Source organism: Alligator sinensis, unplaced genomic scaffold, assembly GCF_000455745.1.
Source record: "Alligator sinensis unplaced genomic scaffold, ASM45574v1 scaffold47_2, whole genome shotgun sequence".
NCBI classification, from domain to species: Eukaryota; Metazoa; Chordata; order Crocodylia; family Alligatoridae; genus Alligator; species Alligator sinensis.
In genome coordinates, this window is record NW_005842150.1 from 1,823,553 (window position 1) to 1,840,276 (window position 16,724).

The following is a 16,724-nucleotide window of genomic DNA, read 5'->3' on the forward strand; positions in this document are numbered from 1 at the left end:
CTGCAGGACCAGACTCTGGTGAAGTTTATCACTACAGGATTTTTTTTGTTAAAAACATCAAACCTCTAAGAAAATAATACATTCACACCCACGTACTTCTGTAATCCCACCCTCACTTTAGTGTAACCTAGATTCTGAAGTACTTATTTTCTGTAGAGTACTAGATTGCAAAATGTTATGCTCATACATAATATTTTCCTAGCTAGGGGATAAGAAAGAAATGTGCAGCCCTGCAAAGGCTGGATAAGTCTGTAGGAGCCCTGTGCTTTATATTTCTTGGAACTTACCCTGGTGGCACTAGTAGTAGGTATCTTCAACAGGCAAATCATTATTCTTAAACTGGAATCTAATGAACACTGTAAATACAACAGAAAGTAGAAGAGTGACTTTCTCTGTGCACATTGTGTATGTTTAGTGGTGGCAGAAAAATGATGAACTGTATTGTCTTTAATAGGATGCTATGCTACCAATTTAAGTGTCATCAACTACTTCAAGCGGTAAAACCCACCAGATGGACTTTGGGAGAAATTTCAGTATAGGATGGTGCCTGGTATTCACCTCAGATCACCTGTCAAAAGGGATGATTTTACTCTTGGTAGAACATAAAAGACAAGTCCTAACTAAGTAAATGGTTAGTATGGAAACTTTTCATGGGGGATTAGCAGGCGAACAATGCCACTTTTACCAAAGCTCTGTGCTTCTGTAGCTCCTCTGAACCTCAGAAGCTATTCTCAGAGGGTACCCTGGTCATAGCTGCTCCAAGGCCTCCAAGAAAATCCTTTAAAGGGTGTTCCCCACTGTGCAAGCAGCTCTTCAGAAAACATATTAAAGCTCCAAGCTCCACTTTGTGTTTTTTGTGAATGCTAGTGCGTACAGTGAGAGAAGAACAAGCATTTTCTCCAGATTTATCTTGCACTTTAAACACCTGGAGCAGCAAAGAGTCGTCCAGAATACCAGGGAAAGGAATAGGAGTGGGGAAACCCCCTGTGCATGGACTTGAGAGCAATAAAGTATAATGAGACCTTACTTTAATGACACTAGAAATGGTGCTTTAGGTTAATATAAGGAAAATAATTATAAACACCCCAAATTAATGTTCTGCATATGCTACCTGCTAGAGAGGACAGCTGGGAGCTATTTCATTGATTCATGGAAATTCTTCAAGAAAGTGTCAGTTTAGACTAGTTAAGCCAAGCACGACCAGGATCTTGCTGCCATTTGTCAAGTAAGCAATGAATGTGAGGCCCAAATTTCAAACTGCAAGGTGTAGATTCCATGCCCACAAATTTAAAACAGTTTGCGTGATTTGGGGATGGAACCAAATTTAAATAGCAGAACACATTGTGAATGACACAGGACAGAGATTTTAATGCCCTTAGTCATAATGAGCTGAATATGACTGCATGCACAGTGTTCCCAGTGGAACCACTCATGGAGCAGCACAGTAATGAGGAAGGAATCAGTCTGGCCTTTAGGCTCTGGTCCGAAACCGATGAAAGTTCATGTATGGACTCGCAGTGACTTTGAGCACTATTCGCTGGGAAATGGTGCTTCTCCACAAGCTTGTTGACCATTCAAAGCCCAAAACTCAGATTCACTGAACACTCCAACTCTATCATAATTAAGTTCTACTATACTCTATTATCATAGAGTCTCTACAACTCTATATAAGTAAGGTCCTCTCATGAAATTATAACTAGGTCAGTTGAGCAGGCTATCCTTAGCCCTCCCTGTATACCTATTATCTATTTAATACTTTTAATAAATGATTTAGATGTTGCTTTTCTTTTGGTGGATTTGTTTTTGATTTAGAAGCTAAAATAGAACAGATTCTTATTGCCAAGAATGCTGCTTATTACATACTTAGCTTCCTAATCTGGCAAAAAAGCAAAAAAACCCAGCTACATGGTTGTTCCGCAACCATAGTTATGTTGGATGTTGTATGGAGGTTCTAGGCAGCGGGAGAGATCAGACACTCATTGCAACCTGAGCACCCGCCAATGCTAGAAAGCATATCACTTAATATTCATAGCAAATTAGGCTTTGTATCTCAACTTTCTATCCCGCCACTTTCAGTTTGCACACACCCTCACCAATTTGTTACAGTTTTGGTCTCAAGTGTTCTGATCAGTAGTTTACAAAGTACATTTATGAATTAAAAAACCTGAATTCCATACGTCATACCTTAAGTGGCAAAACACAAGGGAGTTTAGTAAAGAAAGTCTGGAATTGATTACTAATAGTGGTCCAGAGGTTACTAGGAGAATCCATCGGTAAAGCTTCCATAAAGGTAGCAATATTTTCCAAACAGCGTAGCATTGCTCCCCCTGCTGGTAAATTCTTTTTGTTGTTTAAGCCCTGGCAAACAAAATGAAGAATTTTACCAAAATTGAACACCAAAAAATGTCAATTTACACAACATTTTAAACATGTTTACACTAGCCAGACAAACAGTTTAATCTAGAGTTCATTGTTTTTCTTCAGTATTCACAATAAAGTACCACACGGGATAGCCACAGGATCAACGGGGGAAAGGAAAATTTAGTACTGTACTTGTGAAGGCTCCCTCTTGGCCAATACACCAGGGACTGAAAAAGGGATTTCGCCAGTTGAAAAGCATTGGATGCTACAGTTTGAGCTGATGCCCTGTAATTAACAGGATACAATACCTTTATAATCTCTATACTGGCACAGGGATGAGAGAAAGGCATATAACATATACTTCCTAGAACCCGCGGTAGGCCAGTGAAAGACATGTGACCATAATAGCCGGTCTTAAGTGCTTTTTCTGGCCAATCAGAATATTTGTGTCCTACTACCTTGTTCATAAACATATCCCTACATACTGGAATGAATGCCAAAGTGATGATCAGACTATAGCTGTCTTAGTGTTTAGTGACAAGCCTGAAAAGATGCAAGCAGTACTAAAGTGCTGTCAAAATCTTTGCTTGTATGGCAACTCTGGAAAGGAAGCAATCCCCATGTTTTAGAAATGATATGTCCAGCAGATTAGCATCAAAGTAAGAGTAGGAATCAAACTAAGTGAGGACAAGGCAGACAGGAAACAGCAGAGAGACAAGATTTGAATTCTGTGGTTCTCCACTGAGACATTGCCATTTGATACAAGGGGAAAAGTGGCCTGAAAGGCAAGAAAGAGCTATGAGATGCCCCATGCACAAAAATGATAATAAGGCAGAAAAAGTGATTGGTCCCCAGTATCAAAAAGAAGGAAGGCAGAGGGATGGGAGGCAGTTAACTGGGCAATGATTGTATGATACAGTGAGAGCAAAGCCTAGAGAGAAGTAGTTGGAGGGGGTTATGGTTTGAACCTGCATCCATATAAATTGCTGCACAAAATCTCATTGCCAATAGTTCAAGATTAACATCTGTGTATGAGAGGAGGAGGAAGGGAAACAGATCTCTGCCAGTACCTAATACAGTCTGCAATGTTTAATGTTCTGATGCTGAACAAACCTCGAGTAGCTGGCTCAGTGCAGCTATGGAGCTCAGTTCACTGAAGTCCATAAGAGATGTAGCCAGGGTCCGTAAAAAACTTCCATCTGGAAACGAGAATGACATTTTTTTTTATGGGCTTTGGTATGGAGATGATTGATGGAAGTAGAAATGCACTCAGGCATAGCCCATTACCTTTGATATTGCTTTGGAACAGCTGTGGAAGTATGCCATTGGGAGCCAGCTGATGGAAAACACAGCGGAGGAACTGTTTCGCCACACCAGCAGCATTACCAGGGATCATCATACTGAAGCAGAGGAAGAAAAAAATAGGAGAGAAAAATACCTCACCAAGTGAAAAATCTGTCCCAAAGCTGAGTATGTTGAGACGGTAAAGATCTTATTCTTTCTTTTAACAGTTAAACGGCAAATTTAGTCAGGAATACATAATGGTAATAAGAACTGTTCCTGATCCAGCAAAGCACTTCAGCAGATATTTGGCTTTCAGAACTTCATCTGGATTATTCACATGCTTAAAACTAAGTGCATAGCACTTGGCTGGATTGGAAGCTAAAAAGTTTGTTTAGTTTTTCCTGGTTCTTCACATTCATTCAGTTGTCAGGCTTTGAAACCCAATCCTGCTGTCATAGAATTGGATGGCAAAACTCTCATTAATTTCAGTGAGACAGAATCAGGTCTTTGGAGAACCTCCCATAATTATGCACCATAAAGGAATAGTTAACACATTAATTTCCCCTTTTCTAGCACTGTCCATCTAAAGGATACATCCACCCCTCTCTCTAAGCATTTATGAATCAAGAATCACAACATTTTTACCACTTCCAAAATGAATATACCACATATGACACCCTGGTGGAAGGCGAAGAATCTATTTCAGGGACAAACCGCCTTTTCCCATCACTTTAGGCTGGAAGTCTCCACCCCTCCCCACCCTCTGAGCACCTGGCTGCCAGATTCCCAGCCCTTCTGCAGAAAGGGTAAGCACAAATTTCGAAAAGCAGCAGGCTTAGCAAGAGAGGGAAGTGCTGCAGACCAGAGGGGTGATATGGCACAGCTCCATCAGACTGACCCCCTGTGCAAAGTGGAGCTTCCACGGGCCACACTGGACCTCTTTATGGGCCACAGGTTGTGGTCCCTTGGTCTATTTGCATTATGGGACATCATCAGTAGCTGTCATTGCTTACTTGTTTAAAAGCATGAAGACATGGAATCTGTGCACATAATGCACCTTGGGGATGAGCTCTAAGCACCTACAATGAAATCTTGGCACCACTGAGGACCTTAGGAGTTTTTCCATTGACTTCAATGGGACCTGGATTTTCTCCCTGATCTAGGTATGGACCTGAATTTACATAGGTGCATTGAGATTTGGAGCTTGACTTTCTGGTTCAGGATCATTGGTATGAAAAAAGGCATATTTGTGCCCAGGACAGAATTTTGCCTTGGTTTGTAAGTCTAGAAGATGGTTTCGTTTTACACTGTACTGTACCTTTCTGCTTGATTAGAAAAACTGGTGCTTGATGCCAACCTAAAGTAAAGAAACAAACAAGTAACAGCAAGTCAAGCAAAAATATTTATCATTTTCACTCTTAAAATGAAGCTAATGAAATTAATTAACAGTTCAATTGTTAGCAGAAGTATTGAAAGTAGAACTGGCAAGCCAGTCAATTAACAGGTCAAATATTGTCCAATCAATTGACTGCATATTTTTTGGCTCATCAAAGATTAAAGCAATTTTACAAAAAAACCCTATGATACACAGAAATATGATTTTTATTGTTTTTTGACATATTTCTTAATGGAAAAATTGTGCTTTTTCTGTGTATTATTTAGAACTATTGGCAATTTTTTACAATTTTTGACTGATATTTTACCAGTCAATTTACCAAACTTTATTTGACTGGTCAAACACACAACCCAAGTTGAAAGTAACCACCGAGAGCACAGAAGACCCTTCAAATGTGCTGTACAAGTTTAGTCACAGCACTTCCATAAAGAGTAGAGAAGTCAAAGTCAGACTTGCAGTATGGTCATGAATATTTAACAGCTCATACAAATTCTCTCCACGATCATTGTGATGATAATGAAACAAAACTGTGATCTTATTCACACAACAAAAATGGTTACTCTTCCTGCCTTATTTGGAGAATAGGAACATGTGATACTGGTGTAGGAACTGCAGGCTGACTGTATGGTCTTTGATGAATACAGGCAGTCCTCAACTTACAACGTTTCGAGTTACGTTTCACACTTACAACGTTTATAAATTGACACTCTGTTTCAACTTTATGTCAGTTTCAACTTTACAACGCTTGATCTTATGCGATGCCACGTCTGCGAACAAGTTCACTGTGTCGCTCATCTCCCTGGAGAACATCTGTCCAAACTTTCTTGGACACTTGCTTTAAGAAAGCAGACAAAACTCCAGAAAAACATGCAGCCAAGACTCCTGAGAAGACTCCAGCCAAGAACCCTTCAGAGAGTTCAACCAAGAGCCTTTTTAAAAGTCCAGCAAAGTCACCTCAAAGAAGCCCTTCCAAATCAATATGATTGCTATTAACAATATAAATACATTAACATAGCTATATTGCTCATCTACACCTGATTGCATACACAATTCTGGGGTATTTTTGGTGAAAATAGGGTACTGGGCCTTGGTTCAGGAACCAATCCCCCATTTATAACATTGTTTCTTATGAGAAAATTGGTTCCAAGTTATAACGTTTCGACTTAAGATGCGGTTTTCAGGGACCAATTGTGTCGTAAGTCCAAAGATTGCCTGTATTGCAAAAGATTTGGGGCAAGATTTTCACTATTCAGTGTCTAACGCTAGCCTTCTAGAACCTTATTTTGCCATCTAAATAAGTGGCCTCATTCTCAAAAGGAACGAGCATCAAGGTGCTGAGCTCATACTGTGAAGTCAAATGAAAAACACTGAATGCTCAGCACCCTTCAAAAGTCAGGTCACTTATTTTAGTACCCTGTAAAATACTTAAGCACATAGAAATCAGGTGTTGCAATGCCTAAATTTTACACAGCTAGCCTTCAGAGTGCAATCTAAAACCCAGAGCTTGGTGTTTATATAGTGCCTGGAGACAGTTAGGCAGCTCAGAACTGCAATTCAAACAACTCATGTGTTCTGTTGAGGAGCTGCTTAAGGCTAACCAGTAAGAACCACTTAGATAAGGGATGTGTCTTCAACCCCCATCCTTCTCTGAAGATTCAGCCCTTGAGTCTTGGTTACAGGCAGGCTCCTCCATCCACTCTGGGGATCTAGAGCCTGACATCGTCTGCTGGGGGTAGGCACCTGTACGTATGAATTGAAAAACTCTTTTCCTTTTAAAATTTTACTGGAGAATTTGGCTTCAACCACCTTTATGCAGCCTAGTGGTTTCTTGCAAGAACTGATCTGATCATTATGTTATTATACCTAAAAGCTAAGCACATCCTCCAGCTGCATTTAATTAAAGTGACCATGAATGATGTGCGTTGTGGTGAACTCAGTATCATCGATGTATATACCAGATACATAAAATGTTCTGAGACCACCTACCAATCAAGTCCCTCAAGAGACTAAAACACAGGGCTACCTAGTCTGTGAATCCCAGATGGGTGTAGGCATGAGATAGGTGCCAAAGTGCTTGGCTCAGCTACGATGGTGCCTCTAGGCATGTGTAGTGGCAAAATTATATATACCTAAGTAACCATACTGACAAGCCTACAGGTTTTCAGGTGCCTAAGCAGTTAGATGAGAGGGATCACCCTCTTGGACTTAGGCCCTTCCTACTGAACCTATTAAGTTGTAAACGCATTTATGGAACTGGCCATCAGAAGCTTAAATCTCACTGAAAGTCAATGGGACTTAAGGTTTTAAATGCCAGATTTAGGCTCTTATGGTTGCAGAGAGGTACATACTGGAATTTTCAGAAGTAAGCCCCATGGAAATCACTAGAAACTAGAAACCTAGCTGCTTTTGAAAATCTTACTGGGTGTCCATCTGCATCATAAGCCACCTAAATACCACTGAAAATCTCAAACTAAACCATTTAGACAACTGGACAATTTTAACCTGGGTCCTGAGTCTCCTGCCTCCTAATTCTGTGTACTAAACATTAAATTACACTATCTTCTCAAAAAAATAAAAATGCAAAGAGCCCCATCCACTTATGATGCACAGGCAAAAATGCCATCTGTGATGGAATGGATGTAAGTATGCAGGATAGCCCAGTGTGTCTGGTCACATGTATACAATAGAAAAAGAGAAAAAGCTGGTTGGAATATAAGAGAAACTCCATACAAAGCCAACTGACGGCATCTCTTCCTACACTTGTTTACATAAGGTTTGCTTTGTTTTGCATTTCAAAGCAATTCTTTCAGGTGCTTATAACTGCACCTTGAGACGGTCAAATATAATGGTGGCTGGGACTATGCACTAGCAAATGACAATGCACATTCACTGTGCTAGAATACCCTATATTGTGTACCATCTGCTTCACCAAAATAATCTAGTATCTCACAATGAAGATACAGTGTTTCTTCTTTAAAGCACTGGAAAAAAGGTAGCATATTTGCCTTCCTACCCACTTTGATAACTAATCTTCAAAAGCTTAATTGACTATAGCTTCTCACTGGCCCTATTAGTGCTGTATTTATGAGTATCAAGTAGGACGGACAGCTTCAACCTAGATTAGAAACTCTACCTCCTCCAGAATTCATTAACATTGACAGCAGGGAGCTGCAGTCTTGGAATTAATGAAAATGGAAAGCTTGATTCTCTACTTTGTTGAAGTGGAGTTCAGACATAATGGAGAGGAAGGGCCTGCAGAGAAGCAGTTGAAGTTCCCTCATCCTCTGTTACCAAGACCCTGCATAAATTAGAGCTAACTACTCAACAGCTGTAAGTTAGTAAAGAATCAGGTGTAGGTGAGCTGTTTCATCACTTCCACCACCCTCTGTCACGTCCATGCCTTGCTCCCCCCATGTACACCTTCCTTCCTTTTGTGCTAGGTATTGGTAACATAGGAGGTAGCAGAAGAACCATCTCCACCAGCTCTCTGCTGACAAAAAATTCAGATACTCCACTGTCCATCTCTGGTCATTTTTCATTTCTACAACAGAACAAAGTGACTCTTAGTGAATCAGAAACTCTGATTCACAGTACTCCAGAGCACCAAGACTGGTCCTATCCCACTGTTTGGATGATGTGTCAGAGTAAGTATTATATGAATATTATATTATATGAATATTATAAACCTGACAGCATAATCCCTTGCAGTGGGAAACTTCGACTGGGTGCATGATACCTCTAAACATCTTTAGATCAAGTCTCTGTGTCTTGCAGCACCATTTATTCTCCTTATGATAGCTCTACAGGGTCCTGCTGCTGTTTGTCATTTTATGGTTTTGGAGCAGAAGTTTTCTTCTACCTACCAGCAATATCCAGACAAAGAGCATAAGCCATGGGGGCCCTCATCTCTCTAATCTGGATGGTGCAGAACAGAGTCCAGGCTCAACTGCTCCCTCATTTTGAGCTCTGTAACAGGGAATCCCTGTTATTGGAGAGCAGTGCAGCCCCTTTAAGGACAGAGTTTGTAGAGCCTGGCCAGCTGACAGAGCAGGAGTTAAAGGACAGCCCTGTAGTCAGGCCAGCTGACTAGGGCCTCACATGACCAGGAGAGGGCTCAGGTCACAGCTATATAAGCCCCGGGGTTGAACCAGCCCTGAGAATTGTAGAGTTCCTGAATCTCTGAGGAGGCTAGAAAACAACATCTCTACAGGCCGGGGAACGAGAAGGAGTGATCCAGAGAGAGAGACTTGGTAAGCAGGCAAGTAGCCTTCATTTTTTTATGTTATGACCAGTAGCTTGGCTTTGGGACTAGAGGGGTGGTCTGGAGGTCCCATTAGTGTCCTAAGGGCATGTGCTTGTCTTGGGCTCCACTAGGGGCAGGTTTAAGGCAGGGCGAGGGCTGGGGCCCAGAAGCCAGGCCTAGATCAGTAGGTCTGGTCTATAGGACCAGCCAGAGTAGAGGGGCAGATGCTTTAAAATCACAACATAAAGGAAAGGCCTGGAGTGGCCTGGAGATGAAGGGACAAGCATCCCACCTGACTGGTAACTCAAATCTGCAAGGCACAGGGCATGGTGTAGTGAAGGTATGGAGCTATGCAATTAGTCCCTAAGGCAAGGAACCACCACCTCCAGGTGTTCCTTAGAACAAGACCAGGTCTAGGAAGCCCTGGGGCAGCCTCCATTTTCTAACCATAAGGGACATCAAGATGTGGCAGGTGAGTGAAGGGAGAGACTGTTCCCAGAGTATGCAGGGTAAAAAGAGGAATTTTGTGGGCCTCCAGGGGCTTGCAGCCACCCTTGGAGATAAAGCACCTTGTTACAAGTTGTCTTTTAGCTATACAACAGCAACCATAAAGTGGTACAACTTCAGAACCATACTACCACCCCATACTGCATAGTGCTACATGGCACACTACTTTCCCTTCTCCCCAAGAAATGAGGTCCAGCTCCCTCAAACATGGACTACCTTGAGAGTCAACTCATAAGCCATCAGGACATTTCATATATGTCTACACAGCAATCAGAGGTGTGATAACAGTACCTATATATATAACTAAGCTAGCTTGCTCTGCTACCAATAGCAGTGTAGCCATATAGATGGGGCCTCAGCATGGACCCTGGCTACCTGCTTGAGTAGCTAGCCACATTGAAATCTCCACTGCCAAAGCTTTATTGTTGATAGTACTTGAGCTAGGTAAATTTAAAGTTAAGTCAGTTATACCTGCCCATGCTGCAATCTACCACTGCTTGCATGTAGACATAGCATCAGTTGTCCTTGTTGCAATTCCAATGCATAAAAATCTTCCTTTCATCATAAAAGAGGAGTCTGAAGTTACCTTCCTACAGACTGCATGATATCCAGAAGCAAAGGAGCAGCTAAGTCTGGGCTCAGGTGAATGAAGGTTGAGAGTACAACTATGGCCAGACCTAGTGTCTCTTCATCATACTCTTCAAGAATAGCCCCACAATCATGGCATCTGCAAGGAAAGTTATTAAAAACAAATATTATTAGTTCAACAGTTAACTAGGGCAATTCATGCAACATGATGTTATTTATGGCAATGAAAATGGATGACTACTTTGAATCCTGAATACAAACAACTTCACTAGCCACACAGACTGGCAATGTTAAGCTGTGGGCAGTTATTCTACTTTGCCCTTTGGGTTCATCAGTAATCTTCCCCCCACCCCGAGGTTATAAGTACATGAGTTAAAATAAAAGGGTTTGAGGGGAGCAGGGGAAGCAAGTCAAGAAAGATTCTCTTTGTTTCCAGAGAAGTCTCTTTCTGCTCCAAACCAATCTTGCAGCTGGATTGCAGCTCTCTCCTCCAAAGCTAAGAAATTACTTTGAAAGCTCTGTGATGTCAAATCATAAGGGAGATGTCAGATGCAAATGAGATGAGGCAGGAATTCACAGTCATATAAAAGAGAGAAACTAATCTAGGAAATGGTCTATTTTAGCCCAATAGGGAGGCTGAGTTAATTTGATCAATCAGTTGTTAATAACTCCAACAGATTTTAACTTAATGGTTAAAAGCAATTTGCCACCCTTTGCTATGCAACAGGCTGAGGAGATGACAGCAAAGCCATGAAAATTGAGCTCCTGGTCTGAGGGTTAATACCTGATGCCAAAGTTGTTGGAATAAGACCAAAGAGAGGCTTATTTTAGGCAATCTCAAAGGACACTTAGGTTTTATACAAAATAACTGCTAGCTCTACCCAGGACTCACCCAACAGCCCTGCTTTTCCTGAGTAATGATCTTAGTTATTAGATTTTTATGCTGCACTTCCCAAGAAGGCTCAGTGCAGCTTACAATGAAAAGACAAAAACATTATAAAAACAGAACAAGATATTAAAATAAATAGATACAGCAAAACAAACTCTTTTAACCACCCCCAGCCTAAAATTCAAAAACAGTCCACTCCAAGCTACCCCACTCCCGTGCCTCTGACAAAACCCAACCCAACCTTGCTCTGCAACCCACATTTATTACCTCTGTTAAAAAACAACAACTTCATATTCCCTCCCATTCCTATTCCCTCACATCACACAAAGAGGAGTCCTCCCACCCCCTTACTGTCCCTCCCAAGCCCTTTCCTCCCTCTCTCAAAAGAAGGCCATAGCTGTCCCCAAATCTACTTTTTATCCACTTCCCTCCAAAGAAACACGCTGTTCATTAAAAACAAAACAAGAGCAAACATGTTCCTTTCCCCTGCCTCTGTCTTTGGCAAAGGGTATCCTTGAGCATTACCCACCATGGGCACCTGCACCAATGCAGCTTGCAGTCCCTTTTAGGCTAGGGATAGAAGTTACACATAAGCTGGTTTAAGTGATCAGAAACTGATTTAAACCTGTAACAGAACAGAAGCTCAGTACACATAAACCAGTTTCAAAATGGGTGAAACTGGTTTAAGATAAACCAGTTGGTTTATGATAAACTTGGTTTATGAAACTTCTGTCACAGACCCCTTCCTGGTTCAAGTTAAATCGCAGGCCCCCAGCATGCTTTGCAGTCCTGTGCTGTGCTGTGCTGTCTGCTCCAGAAAGCAGGGTTGGCCCTACCCCTCTGCTCCCTAGCTGGAACAGTGAGAGCTGGCTGACAAGGGAGTGGTGGGGGGGAGGCATGCCTGGCTGTGGATGCTGCCCATTCTACAGGGGGGGGACTGCCCCTCCCCAGGCAAACCTGAGCTGGGGTCTGGGGCCATGGAGGGGCATTAAACACCCCTTCCTCTGCTCAAACTTACTACTGGCTGCAACTGTGAACTACAAATCTCAGAGGCACCGGGGAAACAGGAAAAGGAAGTGATAAGCAATTCTGCAGAATCCTGCTACTGTAATTCTGGACTGCAAATCCCAGAGGCCTCAGGAGCAGCAGGAAAAGGAAGTGATTACATAGCCAGAGAGCTGTGCTCTGATGCCCCCTCACTCCCGCCCCCAACTTCTGGCCTGAGCCACTGCAGGTATGTGGCTGCATTTTCTGAATAAAAGGTAAATGTCTGTTCTCTTCTGTTTCAATTTAATCGGTGCAGTTTAGACTAACCTGCAAAGACTGAATCAATTCACTCTCAGGCTTTTTGACTGTCTGTACCTAACCTTAAAGCCCACCAGTTGGATGGCGCCTTTCTTTCCAGCTGAGCTGACCATATGGATTGTCTATTCAGCCTCCCAGTCCCTCCCCCTGCTCCAGATTCAGCCCCAAATCGGGGAGTGGGAAGTATCCATGTTGTTAGGAGCCCCATCTTGTCTGTTCTAGCCATTGGTTAGAGCACAGCAGTGAAATCCAGAAATCCTGGGTCCTGTTCCCAGCTTGTGACAAAATCAGCATGTGGCTTTAAGGCAGCAACTTCATTTCTTCAGAAAATGAGCATAAAATATATTTAACTATAGTACTGCAATGGAATTTGGACCATTTTTTTTTTTTTAACTTTTGGGAATCCTCATGGAGGAAAACCACTATTTAATTACAAATGAGTAATGCTGCTGGTAATAGTATCTAAGCTGCTGATTTACAGTCATTGCCTTATATTGCACTAGGAAAGCTACAACCATTCAAAAAAGAGATAACTTTCTTTTTAGGAAGAAAAACTGAGTCGTTGTTGATTCACAGAAGCCATTAAGTCAAAACCAGGAAAAGCACAAATTCAAAATTAAAGTCTTTGTTTATTTAGTGTTCAGTATTATTTCATTTATTTACATAACCAAATTATCAAATCCACAGAACCGTAAGCCAAACTGGAAATATGCAGATTCACATCTAGATTATCATAAGACTAAAGATATGGAGTTTAAGACCAAACCAAAAATATATATTCACAATTACAAGGGAAGAAAAACAGCCACCAAGGCAAACCCTTGAAAACTTTCACCCAATGAAATTCCAAAACTTGGTACAGAAACCACTAACCAACCCAGGGACTAAAGAATATAAGAATTAATGAGTCATTGCAAGAACCCTCTGACTCACCCCATAGACACCACTGAGCACTGAGCACACACCTAACCTATCATGCACACAGCAGACAGCGATGTTCCAGAGCCTCATGGCATAAGATTTTCTTCCAGCTGGGATTTTTTCCAAATCAGATCTAGAAAGCTAAATCCTACATGTTTTGGATCTGACCCATATCCCAATTCATAGTTTCAAAGTAGTTAGGGTCAGGGAGGGACCTGAACAGATCATCTAGCCTGACCCCCTGCCACAGGCAGGAATGAATGCTGGGTTCACAAGACCCCAGACAGGTCCAACCTCATCTTGAATTTGCCCAAGGTTGGGGTGAGGACCACTTCCCTGGGAAGGTGGTTCCAGATTTTGGCCACCCTAACTGTAAAATATTGCCTTCTGATCTCTAACCTAAACCTATTCTCCATCAGCTTGTTACCATTGTTTCTCGTCACCCCAGGTGGTGCTGGGGAGAAAAGGGCTCTGCCTATTTGTTGTTGATCTCCCCTGATGAGTTTGTAGGCAGCCACCAGGTCCCCCCTCAGCCTCCTCTTGCTGAGGCTGAACGGGTTCAGGTCCTTCAGTCTCTCCTTGTAGGGCCTGCCCTTCTGCCCTCTCACCAAGCAGGTGGCCCTCCTCTGAACCCTCTCCAGGCTGGCCGCATCCCTTTTGAAGTGCGGCGCCCAGTACTGGACACAGTACTCCAACTGCGGCCTGACCAAAGTCGCATAGAGGAGGAGTATCATCTCTCTGGACCAGCTTGAGATGCACCTTTGGATGCATGACAAGGTATGGTTGGCATTGGCGGCTCATGTTCATCTTGGAGTTCATCTTGGCATCAATGCTACAGTTGCTTAATTTATTGATGAGGATGGGGTGAGAGACAGTGTCAAAGGCCTTCTTAAAGTCTAGAAAGACTACGTCCATGGTGATATCATCATCCAAGGATTTAGTTACTTGGTCATAAAAGGCAATCAGGTTGGTCTGGCAGGACCTGCCTTTGATGAACCCATGCTGATTGCCCCTGAGCATGATCTCCCCTGCAGGCCCCCCACAGATATGCTCCTTGATGATTCTCTCCACGATCTTCCCAAGCACCAAGGTGAGGCTTACAGGCCTATAGTTACTTGGGTCCTCCTTCCTTCCTTTCTTGAAAATTGGGACCACATTAGCCAGCTTCCAATCCCCCGGTACCTGGCCAGATGACCACAGATACTCATACAGCCGGGCCAAGGGCTCCACGATGACCCCTGCCAGCTCCCTCAACACCCTTGGGTGGAGGGCATCTGGACCTGCAGATTTAAAAATGTCTAGCCCTTCCAGAAGATCCCTAACTACATCTACGCTGACTGAAGGCTTGATAGAGCTCTCCCCAAGATTGTCCCTACCTCTGGTAGGTGGGATGTCCCAGTCCCTGTTCAAGAAAACAGAGGCAAAGAAACTGTTAAAAATATCAGCTTTCAATTGTTTGGGTGAATTCATATTCAGGGGTTTGGATATGATGAACTAGCACAAACAAATCTTCATAGCATAAACAGTCCTTTTAAGTAAGAACTTTTCCTATCTATTCACAATGTACTCTGTTTAAGCTACTTTAGGGCTAGAAAAGTTCCATGGAACCAGTACTGTCAACATGATCTCATTTATATCAGTTATTCACTAGCGTAGTAACTCAGCTAACATTGTGGTTGCTATAACACCAGGAGCTAAAAAAGAATTAGACAATACATCTTTCTCTAAGTGAAGTAAGGAGCAAACTGTGATCAAATGAGCAAACTGTCATAAAATACTTCTGCTATTAATACTCATAGCTACCATTTTGAACCCATACACTCATGTTCTGTTATATTCATAGCACAGATGATTAGCAACACTGAAATTTTTATCTTAACAAAAATTATGCAGCAAAAAAAGATCATTACAGAATGGCATTAGTTGAATTAAAGTGAATCAAAACATGCTCTAAAGTTCCTCATCTGTTTGAAAAAAATCAAAATGTGCTTACTTGTCAGTCATCATAGTGGGCTGGTCATCAGTAAATTCTTCTGGTGCTGGCACAAACATGCTGACTATACTAGGTGCTGACAGCAAGCTGGATTTGGTGGCACCTTGAAGCCATTAAAAAGAGAAGCAACATGTTAAATGGAAATCTGATATGAAGTGTAGAATAGACACCCAGGGTGCAGCCTCACATGCAGAGGCACAAGTCTGTTGTGCAGAGGCACAAGTCTGTGCCACTGCTTTTCACTCCTGCACATACCCCTGCATGTGGGGTTGGTGCAGGGCAAATTTCCCTGGGTGGGGTGAGGGAGGCTGGGGCCAGCACCTGTACTGGCTCCAGAAGCCTTACCTGGCATCCTGGGGGCCTCCCAGAGGCGACCCAGCCGCTCGGAGCCTGGCCAGCAGCCGGAGCATGGCTAGCCAGGCTCCCTTTCTGGTGGTGAACAATGCTCCTGCCACGCTGCAAATTTTAGCAGCAGTGGGGAGGTTTGACACCCAGATCTCCAGTGTCAAAAAAAACACCAGGCTGCAAATTAGCAGCATGTCAAATGGGTGCATGTGCACCATGTGCGGTTTGCAGTGCTGCAAGAAAAGCACATGATTACTGGCATTATTTTCTGTGTGAAAGCTTCTAAAAGCAAGCTGTTCTTCTGCAGCTGAAGTCATCACCAGCAGACATGACTACTATAGGGGTATGCAAACAGAACAATCACATATGGAGCTTCCTTGTCCACGACATTTCTCCTGTGCCCAAAGCCTGGAGGATGGGAACCAGGTCTTGGTTTAATAGGCAAGATCACAAATGGCAGAACCCTTGTTACTGAGAAAACAGAGTATCCCAGCTGGCATTCCTCAGACTGGGCCAATACATTGTGACATGGTATACCAGTACCTCCATGAAACTGTTAACTTTTCCTCCAGAATCTCAACTTCCAATTAAAAAAAAATTAGAACTCTAATTACAAAATTACAACTCCAGCTGTTATTGTTGTACAGAAGTCTCACAAATATGAACTTGATGTAACCAATGGAATTAAAATTCTCTATAAACTCAGAGCCAATAGCTCTGAGAGGTGTGAACTGTCCCATTAATCCAACTGCCACATCCACAAGGTACCTTTTGATGAGTATTTGAATCTCAGGACTTTGATCCTGAAAGCTTGCAGAAATGGTCAATTTTCTTGCGATTTCCCAGTTGGTCTAATAAAAGGTATCATTTTGGAACCAAGAGTTCTAGTTTT

The 16,724-nt window shown here is 42.5% G+C and overlaps 1 protein-coding gene across 2 annotated transcripts in view; it reads right to left on the minus strand.

Annotated features, from left to right (window-relative positions):
- UNC79 (unc-79 homolog, NALCN channel complex subunit) overlaps positions 1 to 16,724 on the minus strand; it is a 180,364-nt gene that overhangs the window by 45,624 nt on the left and 118,016 nt on the right. For both annotated transcript variants that reach the window (XM_025206315.1, XM_006025493.2), the window contains 7 exons: positions 15,488 to 15,590; positions 10,378 to 10,518; positions 4,964 to 5,002; positions 3,649 to 3,761; positions 3,475 to 3,560; positions 2,185 to 2,358; positions 288 to 356 (listed from right to left, as the gene is read on the minus strand). In XM_025206315.1, the coding sequence (XP_025062100.1) occupies positions 288 to 356; positions 2,185 to 2,358; positions 3,475 to 3,560; positions 3,649 to 3,761; positions 4,964 to 5,002; positions 10,378 to 10,518; positions 15,488 to 15,590 (725 nt within the window). The remainder of the gene's footprint in view (positions 1 to 287; positions 357 to 2,184; positions 2,359 to 3,474; positions 3,561 to 3,648; positions 3,762 to 4,963; positions 5,003 to 10,377; positions 10,519 to 15,487; positions 15,591 to 16,724) is intronic.